General features: G+C 33.8%; 2 protein-coding genes across 3 annotated transcripts in view; one reads left to right on the top strand and one right to left on the bottom strand.

Annotated features, from left to right (window-relative positions):
- The window catches only part of LOC118275929 (transcription factor IIIB 90 kDa subunit), a 37,292-nt gene extending 35,099 nt beyond the window's left edge, over positions 1 to 2,193 (bottom strand). Inside the window, exons 1-4 of the mRNA XM_050695649.1 lie at positions 2,004 to 2,193; positions 1,541 to 1,758; positions 975 to 1,199; positions 402 to 506 (exon numbers count right to left, since the gene is read on the bottom strand). Of these exons, the coding sequence (XP_050551606.1) occupies positions 402 to 506; positions 975 to 1,199; positions 1,541 to 1,754 (544 nt within the window). The 5' untranslated portion in view covers positions 1,755 to 1,758; positions 2,004 to 2,193. The remainder of the gene's footprint in view (positions 1 to 401; positions 507 to 974; positions 1,200 to 1,540; positions 1,759 to 2,003) is intronic.
- A 992-nt stretch (positions 2,194 to 3,185) lies between these two features.
- The window catches only part of LOC118275925 (transcription factor kayak), a 34,939-nt gene continuing 23,699 nt past the window's right edge, over positions 3,186 to 14,425 (top strand). The window contains exon 1 of one of the 2 annotated variants that reach the window (XM_035594054.2): positions 3,186 to 3,718. In XM_035594054.2, coding sequence (XP_035449947.1) covers positions 3,587 to 3,718 — 132 coding nt within the window. In that variant the 5' untranslated portion in view covers positions 3,186 to 3,586. Of the gene's footprint in view, positions 3,719 to 13,998; positions 14,298 to 14,425 lie in introns of those variants that run through there. The other variant, XM_035594056.2, reaches the window with a different exon arrangement.

Raw genomic sequence — 14,425 nt, forward strand, 5'->3', positions numbered from 1 at the left:
TTACTATGAATTGGACATAAAGACACCAAATCACCAAACAGTATGCGAAAAACAGAATGAACATGTATTTTTGGAATACAATTTATGCACTAAGAGTTACGTCCAAGACGACGTTGCCACTTCGTAGAAAGTTTGCTTGCTCAAATGCTTCATCAAAAGACGCAACATAGACAGATACCCGGTATAGGTATATATCATTACACATGTACCCATTTTTTTAAAGGCATATAGGTTACAACATAGATGTAAAAGTAATTTTTTCACATTATATTATGAAAAAAATATTTTAAAATCAACCATCACCTCTTAAGAATCATGAGGGTTCTCTTGATCAGAAAACTTATTTGTGACCACTAGACTTAAGATGAATATAAAAATAGCAAATTAAAACTAGCACTTACCGGTAGGAGGTATGTTGATGCATAGTGCTCTCGACAACTTGAAGTATGTGCGTCCAACTTGATAGCAGCAGATGGGAACAGCGTCGCTTACATCAATCAACAGATCTGTATCATTTTGTTCAGGCAATTACATGTTTCAATACATCACCTTTAACTATATGAATAATTCTTATGAAATAAATATAAATTCGAATATCTAGCTGCCATCGTACCACTAGTGTGCGACGATCTACAATCGAAAAAAAGCGTTATAAATACCGTGGCAGTGCGCAAAGGAAAACTTAACTGTGTAAAAAAATTCAATTGGCGCAATGCCTGAGCAACAGGTTACTGTGCGACAACTGCAACGTGTCGCAGGTTCGATTCCCGCATGGAAGACTTTTTTGCCGGATACACAAATTGTTATTCTGGGTTTGGTTGTGACGAGTATTGGTTGATATACTAAAAACTTTAGTCTATTTTAAATCTGGGAACTTGCAAACTGAGTAAGTATAAAATTGTATCCACTTAAAGTATTTTCATATTAGGCCAATTATAAGAAAACCAAAACCTAATCTTTTATGAAAAGGATACGGGCTGTGCCTTCTGTCCTGCATGTCATATAAACGCAAGCTGCTTGTGTGTGGCTGGACGGTCTTCCAATGGTGAGATGTCGAGACAGAGCCATCTTGTAGAAGTTGCACGCAATATCTATGCATTGTTGGTTAAGTCGCAACTGTTGGCAGAGGGCTGTGATGCCTTCTCGGGCTTTTCTTAATGTCACCTCTCTGGATTCTTGCCCAATACCCGCATTGAAGGCTGTGGAGATAGATTTTAATATTAGTTAGTCAGTAACTAATCGATTAATTGTAAGTTATAGTAAAATAAATAAAATAAAGAATGTAAAATTCATTCTGTTTTTAATCTAGGTAATAATGTTGACAAGCGGTCATGATTTGTGGGCAATCCTTACTAAATCACTGTTACATTGTAAGTCCATCAATTTAAGTATATTTTAAAGTACCTAGTTAATGATAGAGAACCATAGTGATACCATTAAAAACAATAATACTATGTGACAACAAGCTAAACAGTAACATTAACATTTGACTTATTTTCAAGTAAAAAGTAATTAATATGGCCTTAAAAGTAATATATACCTCTGCCAAAACCGGTAGCTCCTCCTTTAGTCTCAGCAGACACGAACTGTCCGATGGTGGAAGCCCCGCCATGGGCATTTTCTTGAAACTCGATTTCAGCAACAATGATATTGTCCTCCAGCACAGACCCACAGTTTGTGCACACCGCGTCTCCTCGGGCTGGGTCCACTTCGATGTCCGAGGACCCACAGTGCTTACATTTCTTCCCAGACATTTCGCTGTTCACAAAAATTAGAACATAAACATTGATAGCGATATAGGTTAGGTTGAGTGTTTCTCAATAATTTTATGTTTTACTGTAACATAACAAAGAATGCAGTAACTGGAACCTTAGATTGACATCTACATTAGTCGTATATTAGTATTCTACTAAAAAAATATCAACTTTAACTGTAGGTCAATGCAAAAACATAAAGCATTGTCGTCTCAATCTAGCCTACAGTAAAAGAGTATAAAATATTACCTTGATCTTTTGATGAATTACTTTACAATAAAAATGAACGTTTCTCTATAAATATAAAGAGTAAATATACATATCCGTTAATGTTAAAACAAGATACAACTTTTTCAATGCTTGAAAACCTTACTGAAATGATAACAATTTTGACTTCGCTTGACACCAAACAAAAAATACCACGACTGACAATCAGCTGCAGCACGACTGACAGCTGATACACTGACATTGACTTTTGAAGAGATGTAGGCACGTTACTAAAATTTCATTTTTAGTTTGTTACTAAACTTTTACAACTAAATAGAGAAATAAATAACATTAATAATGAATAATAAAATTGTCGAGCTGAGATAAAAGGCAAAAGAATAATAAATATTGCTGCTGATGTTTATATACTATGATTTTGACGACAAATTTTATTTACTAAGATCACTATACCAACGTTTTTATATTTTATCAAAAATCTAGTCACAAAATATTATATTATTAATTGGACAATAGGTATACCTAATTTCATTCTGCATTTAGCTTATTTTTTTAATACCTTATTTTTACGCATATGGCATACCATAACAGCAAGCAAAAGGGTTTGATTTGGTATGTAAAAACAAAATATTAACAAAAACTCTTACAATAATTTTAAAACTTTTCACTTCACTCGGCTTTAAATTTTATGTAGGTACATTTTCCTGATTTATTATCCTTTTAAATAGTAAAACTGTACAAGCAAATATGTACAATCAGACTAATTATTTGGCATGTAAGAAAATAAAGATTGAATTAATTCAGCTAGAGATAGTGACTATTGGTTGATTACTGAGTTACAAAGAAATTATTTCGCTAGAAACCTTTTAATTTAATGTAACAATAGCTACTGTCTCTTTACTAACATTATTAATTCATGAACAAAAATTAAAAGTAAAGATAAATTATTGCCTAGATTTCTTTATAGCTGATTAACGCTCAATGTTTTCTGATTTTATATTATCATTTAATATCTCTTAGGAACTATAAAAAACTTTCAACAGTTAAACTCGATTTAGATTCATACGAATTTGAAGCGAGTTTTCTTGGTACCAGAGAACCTTGTAGAGCCAAATTTTGTGACGACATTCGAAAGAAGCGTTGCTATTGGTCGAATATCACGCTACCTAGTATTTTTAGACGATGAGATCACCCTTTAGTTTCGTTTGGGTTGAAGTATTGCGAGACGTCCAAAAAGTAATTTGGTGTATGATAATATTGGGCGCTTAAGCCGTTTCGTTACAGAACGTCAGAATTTCTAAGGAGAGAAGGGCATCCCCAAACTGACGACTACGTCATCGTTTCATTCGTTTGTGTGCAAACTGCAATGATGAGTCATCATTGTTGTTCTCTCGTTGGATAATCTTTTTCAATTCGAGGCGCCTTATTTTGATTCCGTTCCTGTCATTAGTGAACTGTCACGAGAAACTTCGCAGCATTTGATAGTTACGCGGAACTACAAACTTTGTTTGAAGTTCGAGATCGCATTGATAATACGCGTTGTTTGTCGAGTAAATTACGTAAAACGTATTTCGTGTTGAAACTTGGACATAAGTGAATCTGAACTGATGACGATGAAGCTAGAAATCAGTGATAGTCAATCAAATCAATCGGACATTTCCTGCGACAGTCAATCTTCGCAGGACTCGTCTACAAATGATTTTGTTTCGTCCGTCCCGACCTCTCGGTCCTTACTTACGGTAAGTAACTCGATGCTCATGCCTCCCACATTCAGATAAATGGTGAAAGAAAAGGTTATATCAACTTTAAAAAGTTTTGGTACTGGGTTTCCTATTCTAAGAAACTGTTACTAAGGTAAAACAGGTTTAATTGATTAAATGAATACTAAACTTAGTAGGAAGTCCTTTATGTTGGCTGACTTCCTGGTATTTTAAGTATTTTTAGACAAATTACTTGAAATAGTATTGTTTTGTTACAAGTCCTTGTTCATGAATATGTAAGTAACTGCCCTACCTCAAAGTTAAAGTATGTGACAGGAGCAGAGTCTATCTGTATGGAATAAATTAGATAGGATTTCAATGATTTTGAATGAATACATACAAAATGATCCCAATGGGCTCCAATTCCTGTGAAAGACTTGTAAAGCTTGTTTACTAGACAAACAAATTATTGAAATCAGCACCACTTGACTCTGTACTAAATTATAATATAAGGAAAACAAACAAGTTCTTATTGTACCTACTTTGAGAACATACAGATTATTAAATAAATGTAAGCATAGACGCTACCACATTAACCTCCACAAATCAGTAAAATTTTTCCAATAGATTTTCAGCTTTATTACAAAATAATAAAGTTTTAAATTCAATGAATAAATTGACAGATGTAAAAATTAGCTGGGTAAATCCGCTGCTGTCTTAAATTCAATACTGGTGACGTCTGTTCAGTGCACAGTATCTGTAGATTAGTCTAGAACTCGACGAACAGTTGATAACTTCATTTTGTTTACTTGGTTGCAACTGTCTGTGCTATGTACACACTTATTCTATAGATATATTTTAAAGCACAATAAATAATATTTAATAGACATTTTTTTCAATTATGGAATGCAACTAGACAATTACTTCTTTTTTTGTAAAAGTAAAGTAACATAAAAATATATATATTATTTCTATAATAAAATTTATCTTTTAATTTCCGAGCAAAAACTTAATAGATAGGTTAATGAACTAAATAGTAAATTATAAGTAATTAAGGCTTCCAAGTCAAGGCAATAATGCTGTACTTGTAATTTATATTTAACTAATGAGTAAGATAATTTATTAGAAAAAAAGGTTTTATCAAAAATGGTCATACAGTCATCGCGAATAAAGACTAAATTGTTATTTTTCTTTAAAAATCGACATAGATAAGATACTTACAAGTGCTTATCTCAAATCTCCTGATAACGTGGATTTGTACCTGCCAGTATTAGTCATTGTCCTTTAAAATAGTCGCTGCGTCATAGCAAATATTATAACACCTCATTTTTGATAAGATTCTCAGAATTTCCGTGGGCCTTTTCACAAACGATGTACTTAAGCTCGATAATACTTATTATTTGCTCAAAATCATAATATTTAGATTATCAACTACAATAATTTGTTGTATTTTTATCGAATGAATCACATTAAAATTTTTGTTGTACAAAATAACAGGAAAATACTTACAAATATTTTGTTTTTATCTAGTTTAATAAATTGATAGGAAATAAAGATTTCTTATTATATAATAGGTATCACTATGCTGTGTTTAGGTGTCAGTAATCACTTACTGTATTACCGAAATAAAACATATTTACATCCATAGTGACATACTTAATACAAATTTATTATTAAAATAACATTATCCCTAATAAAATAACACTTCGGTACTTAACATTTACAGGAAAATAGTAAATAAACAATCTTAATTCTATTTATTGTCTGATAGTAGTACCCTGTATTAATATATATCGCTGTTCTATGCAGGAAATTACAATATGTTTAATTTATTGTCCTTGTTTGCGGGATATCTATTTATAAATATTCATTTAGCATTAATTTTACTGTATACAGCTGGCATAACAACATAGACAATATTTTAAGGTACTGACAAACTAAGTAATAATCCTTATATGGCATTCCATAAATTAATACTTATTATTGACTATTAATTTCCCAGAAATGGTTTGGGAAGGTTTGTAATGAGTAATTTCATTACATTACAAATATTAATATTAAGTATTTTACACTGATTCTACACTTTAACTATAATATTAGGTGTTACAGTAGATCTCCAATTATCCGAACTCCGACTATCCGAATCGCCGATTATCCGAATCACAAAAATTGTCAAAAAAAGTCTAAGTGCGCTATTATTCTCCCCCCCCCGCGAAGCCAGTGTTTGTGAAGTCTTGACTTGACTTGTCTTAACTTGCCGTTGTGCCTACACTGACTTCCGCCGCAATTTAATTCAATAAAAAAATACTCTTCAATGGCAATTTTTTTTAAAAAAATCCGATTATCCGAATATTTGATTATCCGAATGGGTCCCGGTCCCCATTAATTCGGATAATTGGAGTTCTACTGTATTGTACTGAGCACTAAACATCTAATATGACCTTGTACCAAACAAGTTACCAGACAAATTATTTAGAACTTGAAAACTTGAATATTAGTGTATAACTCCAGTAAGAAGTGAGTAAAGATAAATATGTATTGAAAAGATGCACCTCCATCCTTCTGTCCTCTTGGGATACGTATTATTAGATATACTAGTGGTCGCCTAGTGGCCGAAATTCGACCATATATGATTTAATTTACAATACCACTTAACGTACGTTGAAGGATAATTTTTATTTAATTCAAACTCTTTTCATATGAGACGTGAGAATATCATCGCAATGTCTATCGATTTTGACGTTTTGTCAAATACGATCAGATACTATGCATGTGTGTGTAATGTTTTATTTATTGATTTAATGTACTTTATAAGCATTATTTTTGAAAAATATTATCGCTATGCACTTCTCCTACACATAAACTATAAGTATACCAAATTTTATGCTCCTACGTCCGCGCAATTTTCGTAAAATGTGGTCCAAAGTTTTTGCATCACGTATTAATATATAGATTTTAGAACTTCTCAATAGTTACTGCCTTGTGGCAATATTTCCAAAACTTTCACAAATTACTGGGTAAGAGTTTGTTCTCTTTTATATATATATATTTTTTTTATAGCATATCTTTTGGGTAGGTAAACCTATTCAAAAACCAATCGGAAATAATGAAAAATGTATATAAACCAAATTCAAACTCAAGATGTATTTCAATAATTTCTGGGTGTCTTAAAGGCCCTAGTGAATTGAATCGGTTCCATCGTAGACCGCATCATCGCTTACCACCAAGCGAGATAGTGGCCAAACGCCAGCCCATTTCTAATATAAAAAAAAATATCCTAACAAAAAGAAATTCCTCCGATCCGAAACAAAAGTATGGCGTGATTAAATGAAAAATAAGACGTAATTATTGTGATTGTTATTTCTTTAGCCGTGTTTTGTTAAGGGTACCACACGTGTAACAGAACCATGTACCAAGTTAAACAAATACTATAGAGTTATGATAACAATTTTGTTTTGAACAATGGTGTTTCCTTAATTGCGTAACATCGGCTTTAATTTTCCAATATGTAAATCTCGGCGTATCCTTAATTATAATTGCTATGCAGTATACATATGGGAAGGAAGATCATAATATCTGTTGCTATTTGGGAATTACTGATCAACATAAAATATGTTTTTTTTTGTGGTTAGTCCTCCTAGTTCTTAGTTACCATGGCTTTGTCAAAATGAAAGGACATGAAAAGGTCTATTTAATAAAGTTAAAATTATTAGTAATCATTTTCGGGAGACATCACTGAAATATTTTTTTTTAATTGGTGCCACGAATAAAGTAGTAGAAATCCCCGTTAACGTCGTTAAAGCACATAAAATGCACAAGTAAAATAAATAAATGCCTAGTCATTGTTATAATCATAATCCATACCCACATACTATGTATAAAATTATAACTAGTCTTTGTTTCACGTTAACACTAACTTAAGTTTCTCATAGAACCTCCCTCGGAGCCCTCACAGTGCAACGCCTGTTACGGCACATCCCTAAGGAGATACGCGTCTCCTTTGAGTCTACCTACCTACAGGCTAAGATAGGTATCTACAGGCTACATTTTACCTCATGGTTTCTCTTTTGTCTTGAAAGCGTAGCCGTAGGTAACAAATAGTTTCATATACATATTTTGAAATAAGTGTCTATACATATTTCCCCTTACTTTTCCGTTCTAGAGTTGTTTGTTCCTTTATCGTGGTTTTGTCCTGCTGAACCATTGTGGCAAATAGCAGCAATTATACAAATATATAATTCTATTTTGAAAATAAAGTAATTTATTAGGTACATTTGTTCAAACGAGGAGGGATGAGGCTAGCCACAGATTTGAATAATATCTGTTCGAACTTATAAATTCCTTACCTATTTAACGGTAAATAAATATGGCGTAAGTATTCCATTCATTGTAAGTAACTACTCCAATTTTATCCACATTGGTTACATCGAAGCTGACTGCCTATTGGGTTACCGAGGCTCCGGCTTGAAAACTAGGAGTAGGAACGGGGTGGTTTTTAGTCAGTAAGAGTATGATACTCCCTCTCGCCTCGCCCAAGGCGGAAGAAGTATTTGGATGATATCCCCCCCCCTCCCTCAAAAATGTTCTTCGCTGAAAATAGGTCAAAGTCCTATCTGTTACCGGATTTATATCTCAATCATATCAATAAACCTGTGAAAAAGTAACCAACTAGTTACATTGTTGGTATATACAATGTCCAAAAAGCCCTACATAATAATAAATATAATTAGCTACATCTAATATTGGAATTGGCTTTCGAAAATGCGGAATTCCATTGAATTTTGTTAGTTATGAATGGGGGTTTTTCATGCGGTTTGGTAGAGGTATATTCCATATTCCTTTACATACTCGTATTGTAATTTACTAGGAACAGCATATACGTAACAAAATACGGAACGGAATACAACATACACATACAAATTATGAGCCCAGCAAAGGCGATTGTGAGTGTACGATAATGGTGCCTAAAAATTTTGGGTGTAGTTACAATGTACATGTTGTTTTAAGCCTCCTTTCCGACGTTGAACTTGAACGTTCTAGAAAGGCTAAGTACCTACTTTATTACGTAGGTACGTCCATTGGAATTCCCATTATTTCACGTGTATTTTTTAGCCTAAAGAAAATAAAACAGGCTTTGTCTTTACTCATTTTCTGGTTTCTTTTTGTGATCTTTCTCTTGTTAGAATTACTTCATTTGACGTCACAAAAGTCTTCGTTTTATGCTAATTGACCATTACAAACTATCTACATTGCACGTTATTGTACATAAATCCTTTGTTATAATATTGCTTTGATATAAAACCACTAAGTTTATTTGTCTGTCTACGGTCTGCAAACAGTTTTTGCTTGGTACTGATGATTGAATACATGCGACAAAAACTCATGGCATGCTTAGCCGCCGAAGTGAACGGTCGCTTCGTCTGAGTTGAACCTAAAATTATACAAAAAAGAGCAGTTGTCTAAGTTGACCACAAACTTTATGCTGTTTATTTGCTAAATGTTTACATGGATCTAAAAATTTGACAATGTTTTATTATTTAAAGCTCATTGTAAACCCCAGAATTGATTAAATATATTTTTCTTATACAGTATTGACATTGTTTGGTCGGTAAAAACCATTAGGAAGGTACTTTACCTTAACAGTAGGTTAAATGGGTATTAAAATGTAATGAAACCTTTTGAACTGCTACACGTTTGAAAAGGTTGTAGCAGGAAAACATTAAAGAGTGGCGATGACCGCGCTTGGCGCTGACGTCAGCGATTCGAGGAAAACTCGGGTGTCGGGCCCACGCGTCGCGTGCGCATGTCTACCAAACAGCACTCACGAAACAAATGAACGTAAATTGAACGGACATCATGTTACCATTGACTGGACGTTGGAACATTACACTGGATATTGTTCCATACCTAATATTATCATTAAAACTCAAGACAAAGTTCGTGGAATTTGCTGCTACGATTTAACGGAGAGACCTTGAACAGTGGCATGTGTATTGGCTCAAGGCGACGCAGTGTACGTACACCAAGCGAACAAGACGACCTACAAATGATTGGCTTTAGTTCACTTGTTATGATCTGGAAAACTCTGGGAAATCTGTTTACCAATTAGAATAGGAAAACCGATAATAGAATGAGAATAGCTAGAGATGTTTCAATCTCAGTGCTGGCAGCAAAACGTATTCATTCGAAGACGTTAATGTACTAACGTTTATAATAAAAGCAGCCTCGCCATTTTATGAAAATGTAAGCAAATGATTTACATCAAGAATAAAGAAATAAACAAGTGAACCGTTTCTATTTTGCCAATGTTGACGTTTGGCCCGAGTGTGGAGCTAAATGACCCATTTATCTAATCGTCTATAACTTTTGACATGAGTAATAAAATGACGTGTTTTTGAATTAATTAATGCACGATAGTTCGTCAGTAGTTATTTATTTTGATCTTTAAATCTTTTATCTTTTGTTCACATTATTGACCTTCATTTTTTTTAAAACACGTTTCTGTTCGGACGAAAATAGTGTACTGATTGTTTTTCTGCTAAATAGGAATTGAGCATCGAATTGTATCGCATTAATGGGCAGTGCGCAAACGTTGATTAGCAAGTCAATTAACGCGGGTTCAGGTTGGGCAAGCACCTCACACCTCCGCAGTCTCAGATTTATTGTTTCTGTAAATGATTCCAAGATAGTCTACTTAGATAGTGTTGTGTACTTCCTTTTGTTCTAGTTAGTACTGAAATGGATTTTGTTTGAACTGAGATAGAGTAATTCTCATTTATTTACTGTTAATTTACATTGAATTGGAATTCTGCAGACGACTTAATCAACTAAAGTGATTTAAGTTTTTTATGGTATTTTAAGCCGTTAAACAAGCAGACGGATCACCTGATGGTAAGCAATCTCCGCCGCCCATGGACATCTGAAACATCAGTGGCGTTAGAAGTGCTTTGTCGGGCTTTTGGGAGTTGGGAATTTCAGTTTTGTTGGGAAAATTGGGAAGAAAGAATTCAATTGGGAAAAAAGAGGAAATTCAAAATCTGATGTTAAGAAAAACCTAAATGACCCGACAAAAGATTTTTAAAATTGTCACTTTTAATAACTACACATATTAAAATTGGGCCTACTAATTCTTTACAGTTCAGCCTTATTGTTAGAACAAAATACAAAAAGATAATTATTGAAACCTGATCAAACAGAAACATACTTTAACTATGACCTTTACAAAACAAAACGCTAGTACACAACCATTTGAATACACGTGAAGGAATTAATTCAAAAATTCTAATGAAAAACGTTATAGAAATGGTCAAATGCGATGTGCTATCGATATGAGAACATATTTATTTCAAACTATGACATCGACGGTTTTCGTGGAAAATGGGGCTGAACTATTGGAAACATTTGTTTGCGTGACTGCTAGTCAAGGACGGGCCCTTGAACCGTCCGGGAGTTGAACGACTCACACTGTTACGATCTCGCACGATCTAACGACAGGCACATGCTTTATGGTAGTCATGATTTGTACGTTGATTGGTGCTCAATTTTATATAATCTGCATCGATCTAATGCTTTACATCATTATTATATTTTGTTTCTGCACTCATTTTAGGTTTTTGATGACTGGATTTAGTTTTAGTTTTGAGAAAATTGCCCTTTTTAGGATGTCAAAATGTAAGGCTTTTTCGCCCTGAATACATACTATCAATGTCCTGTGTATCTATTTGACCCACATAATAGGGCGCAGTTCTTAAAAGGGCACAACTTTAATTGAACGTTTCTTAGTAAACCTGAACAAGTAAACAATTAATTTTTCTATGAAATTCAGGTGGATATTGACTGTTAAGGAAAAATGAAACTATTTTATCAATAGTACGTAGTAATTTGATTCGGCTGCTACAACTTCCCATGAATTTGATAAGAACGGTGTGTAAGCTAGAGTGGGTGACGTCATGTTTATATCAGACCATCTTATGTAATGACCAATCGTGTTATCAGACGGCTTGGTTCCTTCCGTACGATATTTACACACCATGACAATGAATAACGTGTCATAAGACTCGATCATTGAGTAAATAGACCGTTAGAATGTTGCATCGCCGTCGGACAATAGCAAACTCCTGAGAAAGAATTTGTTACATGACAAAATAGCAATTTTAAAAAATAATTAAATAACATACACGTGTTTTTCGGACTTTTTGATAACCGTAAAATTATATCATTTTTATTAATGTTATTATATGACTTATATCGCCAAAACATGCACTATCATCATCAGCAAAAATACGTATATGGTAAGGTGTCTCACATTGAACCAGGTAAATTTCAAAGTCTCATAGTGGGCTGGATTTTCAATCAATGTCTTTAATTTTTTGTGTATACTTAGCAAATTTATCTAGCTTTAATTTTGTAAAACATTAATTTCTCATATTCCTTTTAGTTTCAGTGTAAACAAGGTTTTCATGAAAAATTATTTTTGGTTCAATGAGTACTTCAGGTGGTACACATTTAACCAGGGTATGGTCCACATTTAGCCACCTTATTTTTATGTATTCTAGTTCCATTTATAAGCGAAATCAAAGCGAAAAACTTTGTGAGAATAATAAAAACAGGAATAGTGAATTATACAATTTTTATTTATTATAAAACAAACTATTCAACAGTCTCATAATCAGCCTTATATTTAATTTTATTAAAATCACTTTAAATCTTATACGAATACTTTCACCTGTGCAGTTTAAGGGCTTTAAGCATGTTGCCAGCCAAATGCCCACCACTTTTCTTGTTAACACTTCGTTTCGCACCATTTAATAACAAATTAAAAACATTTCTTTAAATAAACTCATTTAGTGACTGGGATGTACGTAATGTTCCAGGGCTCAATGTGAGGTGGCTCACTGTGAGACACACCACGTTTTGATAACTAACTTCAATATTTTACCGGCAAATCAATCTCGTAAAAACACGATTTATAGCGCTTTTAATTGCTAACTAACCATAGAAAACAATGTATATATAATTAAATTGATATTATTTAATTAAAAAAGAATTGAATTTGCAAAAAGACTTACTTTTTGAGTCAGTTTGCTTTCGAATGCTCCTCATAAAAACACTTTGCTCGCGATCGCCACGTAAACTAGTGGGCAGGGATGGAACGTAAATACCTCTCTTTTACTCATATTAGCGCACTTTAGCAATGTCACATTTTCGAGATTCGGCGGTGGTTAAATGTAGCTGCCTGGTTCAATGTGAGACACCCGACCCTACCTCTTTTGGGTGCGGTATGTTGTACACTGCTTGTAATCAAGTCTTTAAACTTCTCTGATTATGAGAAAAGATAATGTCATCCACAATACATATCATTTTATAATTATATTTATGATTCATACAATGTTTTCGTAAACATACGAGTATACGGATTACTTCACAACATCTAACTTTAGAAACATTAATGATTACGTTAGCTGATTGGAAGTACTCATTATCTTAGAATTTATTAATTTTCGTGAACTAATTTGTAGTCAGCTTTCCTTGTTCTTGGTTCTAGTATGCGTAAATTTTGTTCGCAAATGCCGTTCTAAATATCTAAGAACAAATCGATTGGAACCTCGGATAAGTTACTTATTGCTCCAGCCAGCTGCAGCTAACTTTGTATACCAACCTCATTATTTCTGATAGACATAATAGTATTAATAAGTATTATTTGCTAACCGATCTTCGGTGCAAGCTTCCGACTTGTCAATAATTGCACACAACAGCTATTGTGCTACTTAAATATGTATGTAATTGTAACAGTTCAAACGCAATTCAGTGTTTTGTTCCAGTAGATGATTCATTAAAATGTGATTGCTGGCTTTGTGGCGGCAGTATTTAGTACCTAACCCTTTATTTGCTATTCCACTGCCTCCTATCTAGGGATAGTAAATGACCCACTTAACCATGTTCGTCCATCTATAACAAACAACTTTTGTTTTAGTGTTAACTACGGGTACGGTTTACCGAAAAAATCTTTCGCGCTAACTGAACTAAAAGAAAAATGGAAATCCCTAATTTTTTAGTCATTACGATGATGTTTTGATTCTTTTGCCAAGTAATACTGTTTAACTGCATGAAAATATTTACTTCACGTGTCATAGAAAAGCTATTCCCTGAATCATTGGAACATGGCTTCATTCAAAGAACCGTAAAAAAATGTATTTGGCTCGGTTAGCGAATTGTTGAAATGCTTGGAGATACGACGTTTTGGTTCCGAGGCGGTGTTTGCGCGTGCGCCGTGCGGCCGCTTCGTATCATACAAAACCGGCCACAAGCGCGCCAACTGACTCAGTCTGATATAAAACATTCTAGCTACGCGTACGTCTACAGTTTGTAGAAGCCTTCATATGACTCATACTCTTATCATATTGTGAATTGACGCGCCGTGAATTTCGCTAACTCTTTGCACTGTGAACTTTTAATTTATAACCCTTGGTGGATAGTTGATATAGTTTGAACAATATAGTGGAAAGTGGTCTTCATGTCTCAGCTGGTACCGTACCACCTCTACAACGGCGAGCAAGACGATAGTCTGATGTTCGCTACCATGTTTGACTACCAGGCAGATGAATATAAGAAGCCAATGGTGAGTACTGCAGCTATGAACACTTTGTTAGTTTGTACGTCCACGGAACCAAAGTTTTGCGCGACACTTCGTGAAGTGACTTCGTAAACAACTTTCTCAACTTGGGGACAGTTAGTTGAGTGTGAATG

This window comes from Spodoptera frugiperda, chromosome 8 (genome assembly GCF_023101765.2).
Source record: "Spodoptera frugiperda isolate SF20-4 chromosome 8, AGI-APGP_CSIRO_Sfru_2.0, whole genome shotgun sequence".
NCBI lineage: Eukaryota > Metazoa > Arthropoda > Insecta > Lepidoptera > Noctuidae > Spodoptera > Spodoptera frugiperda.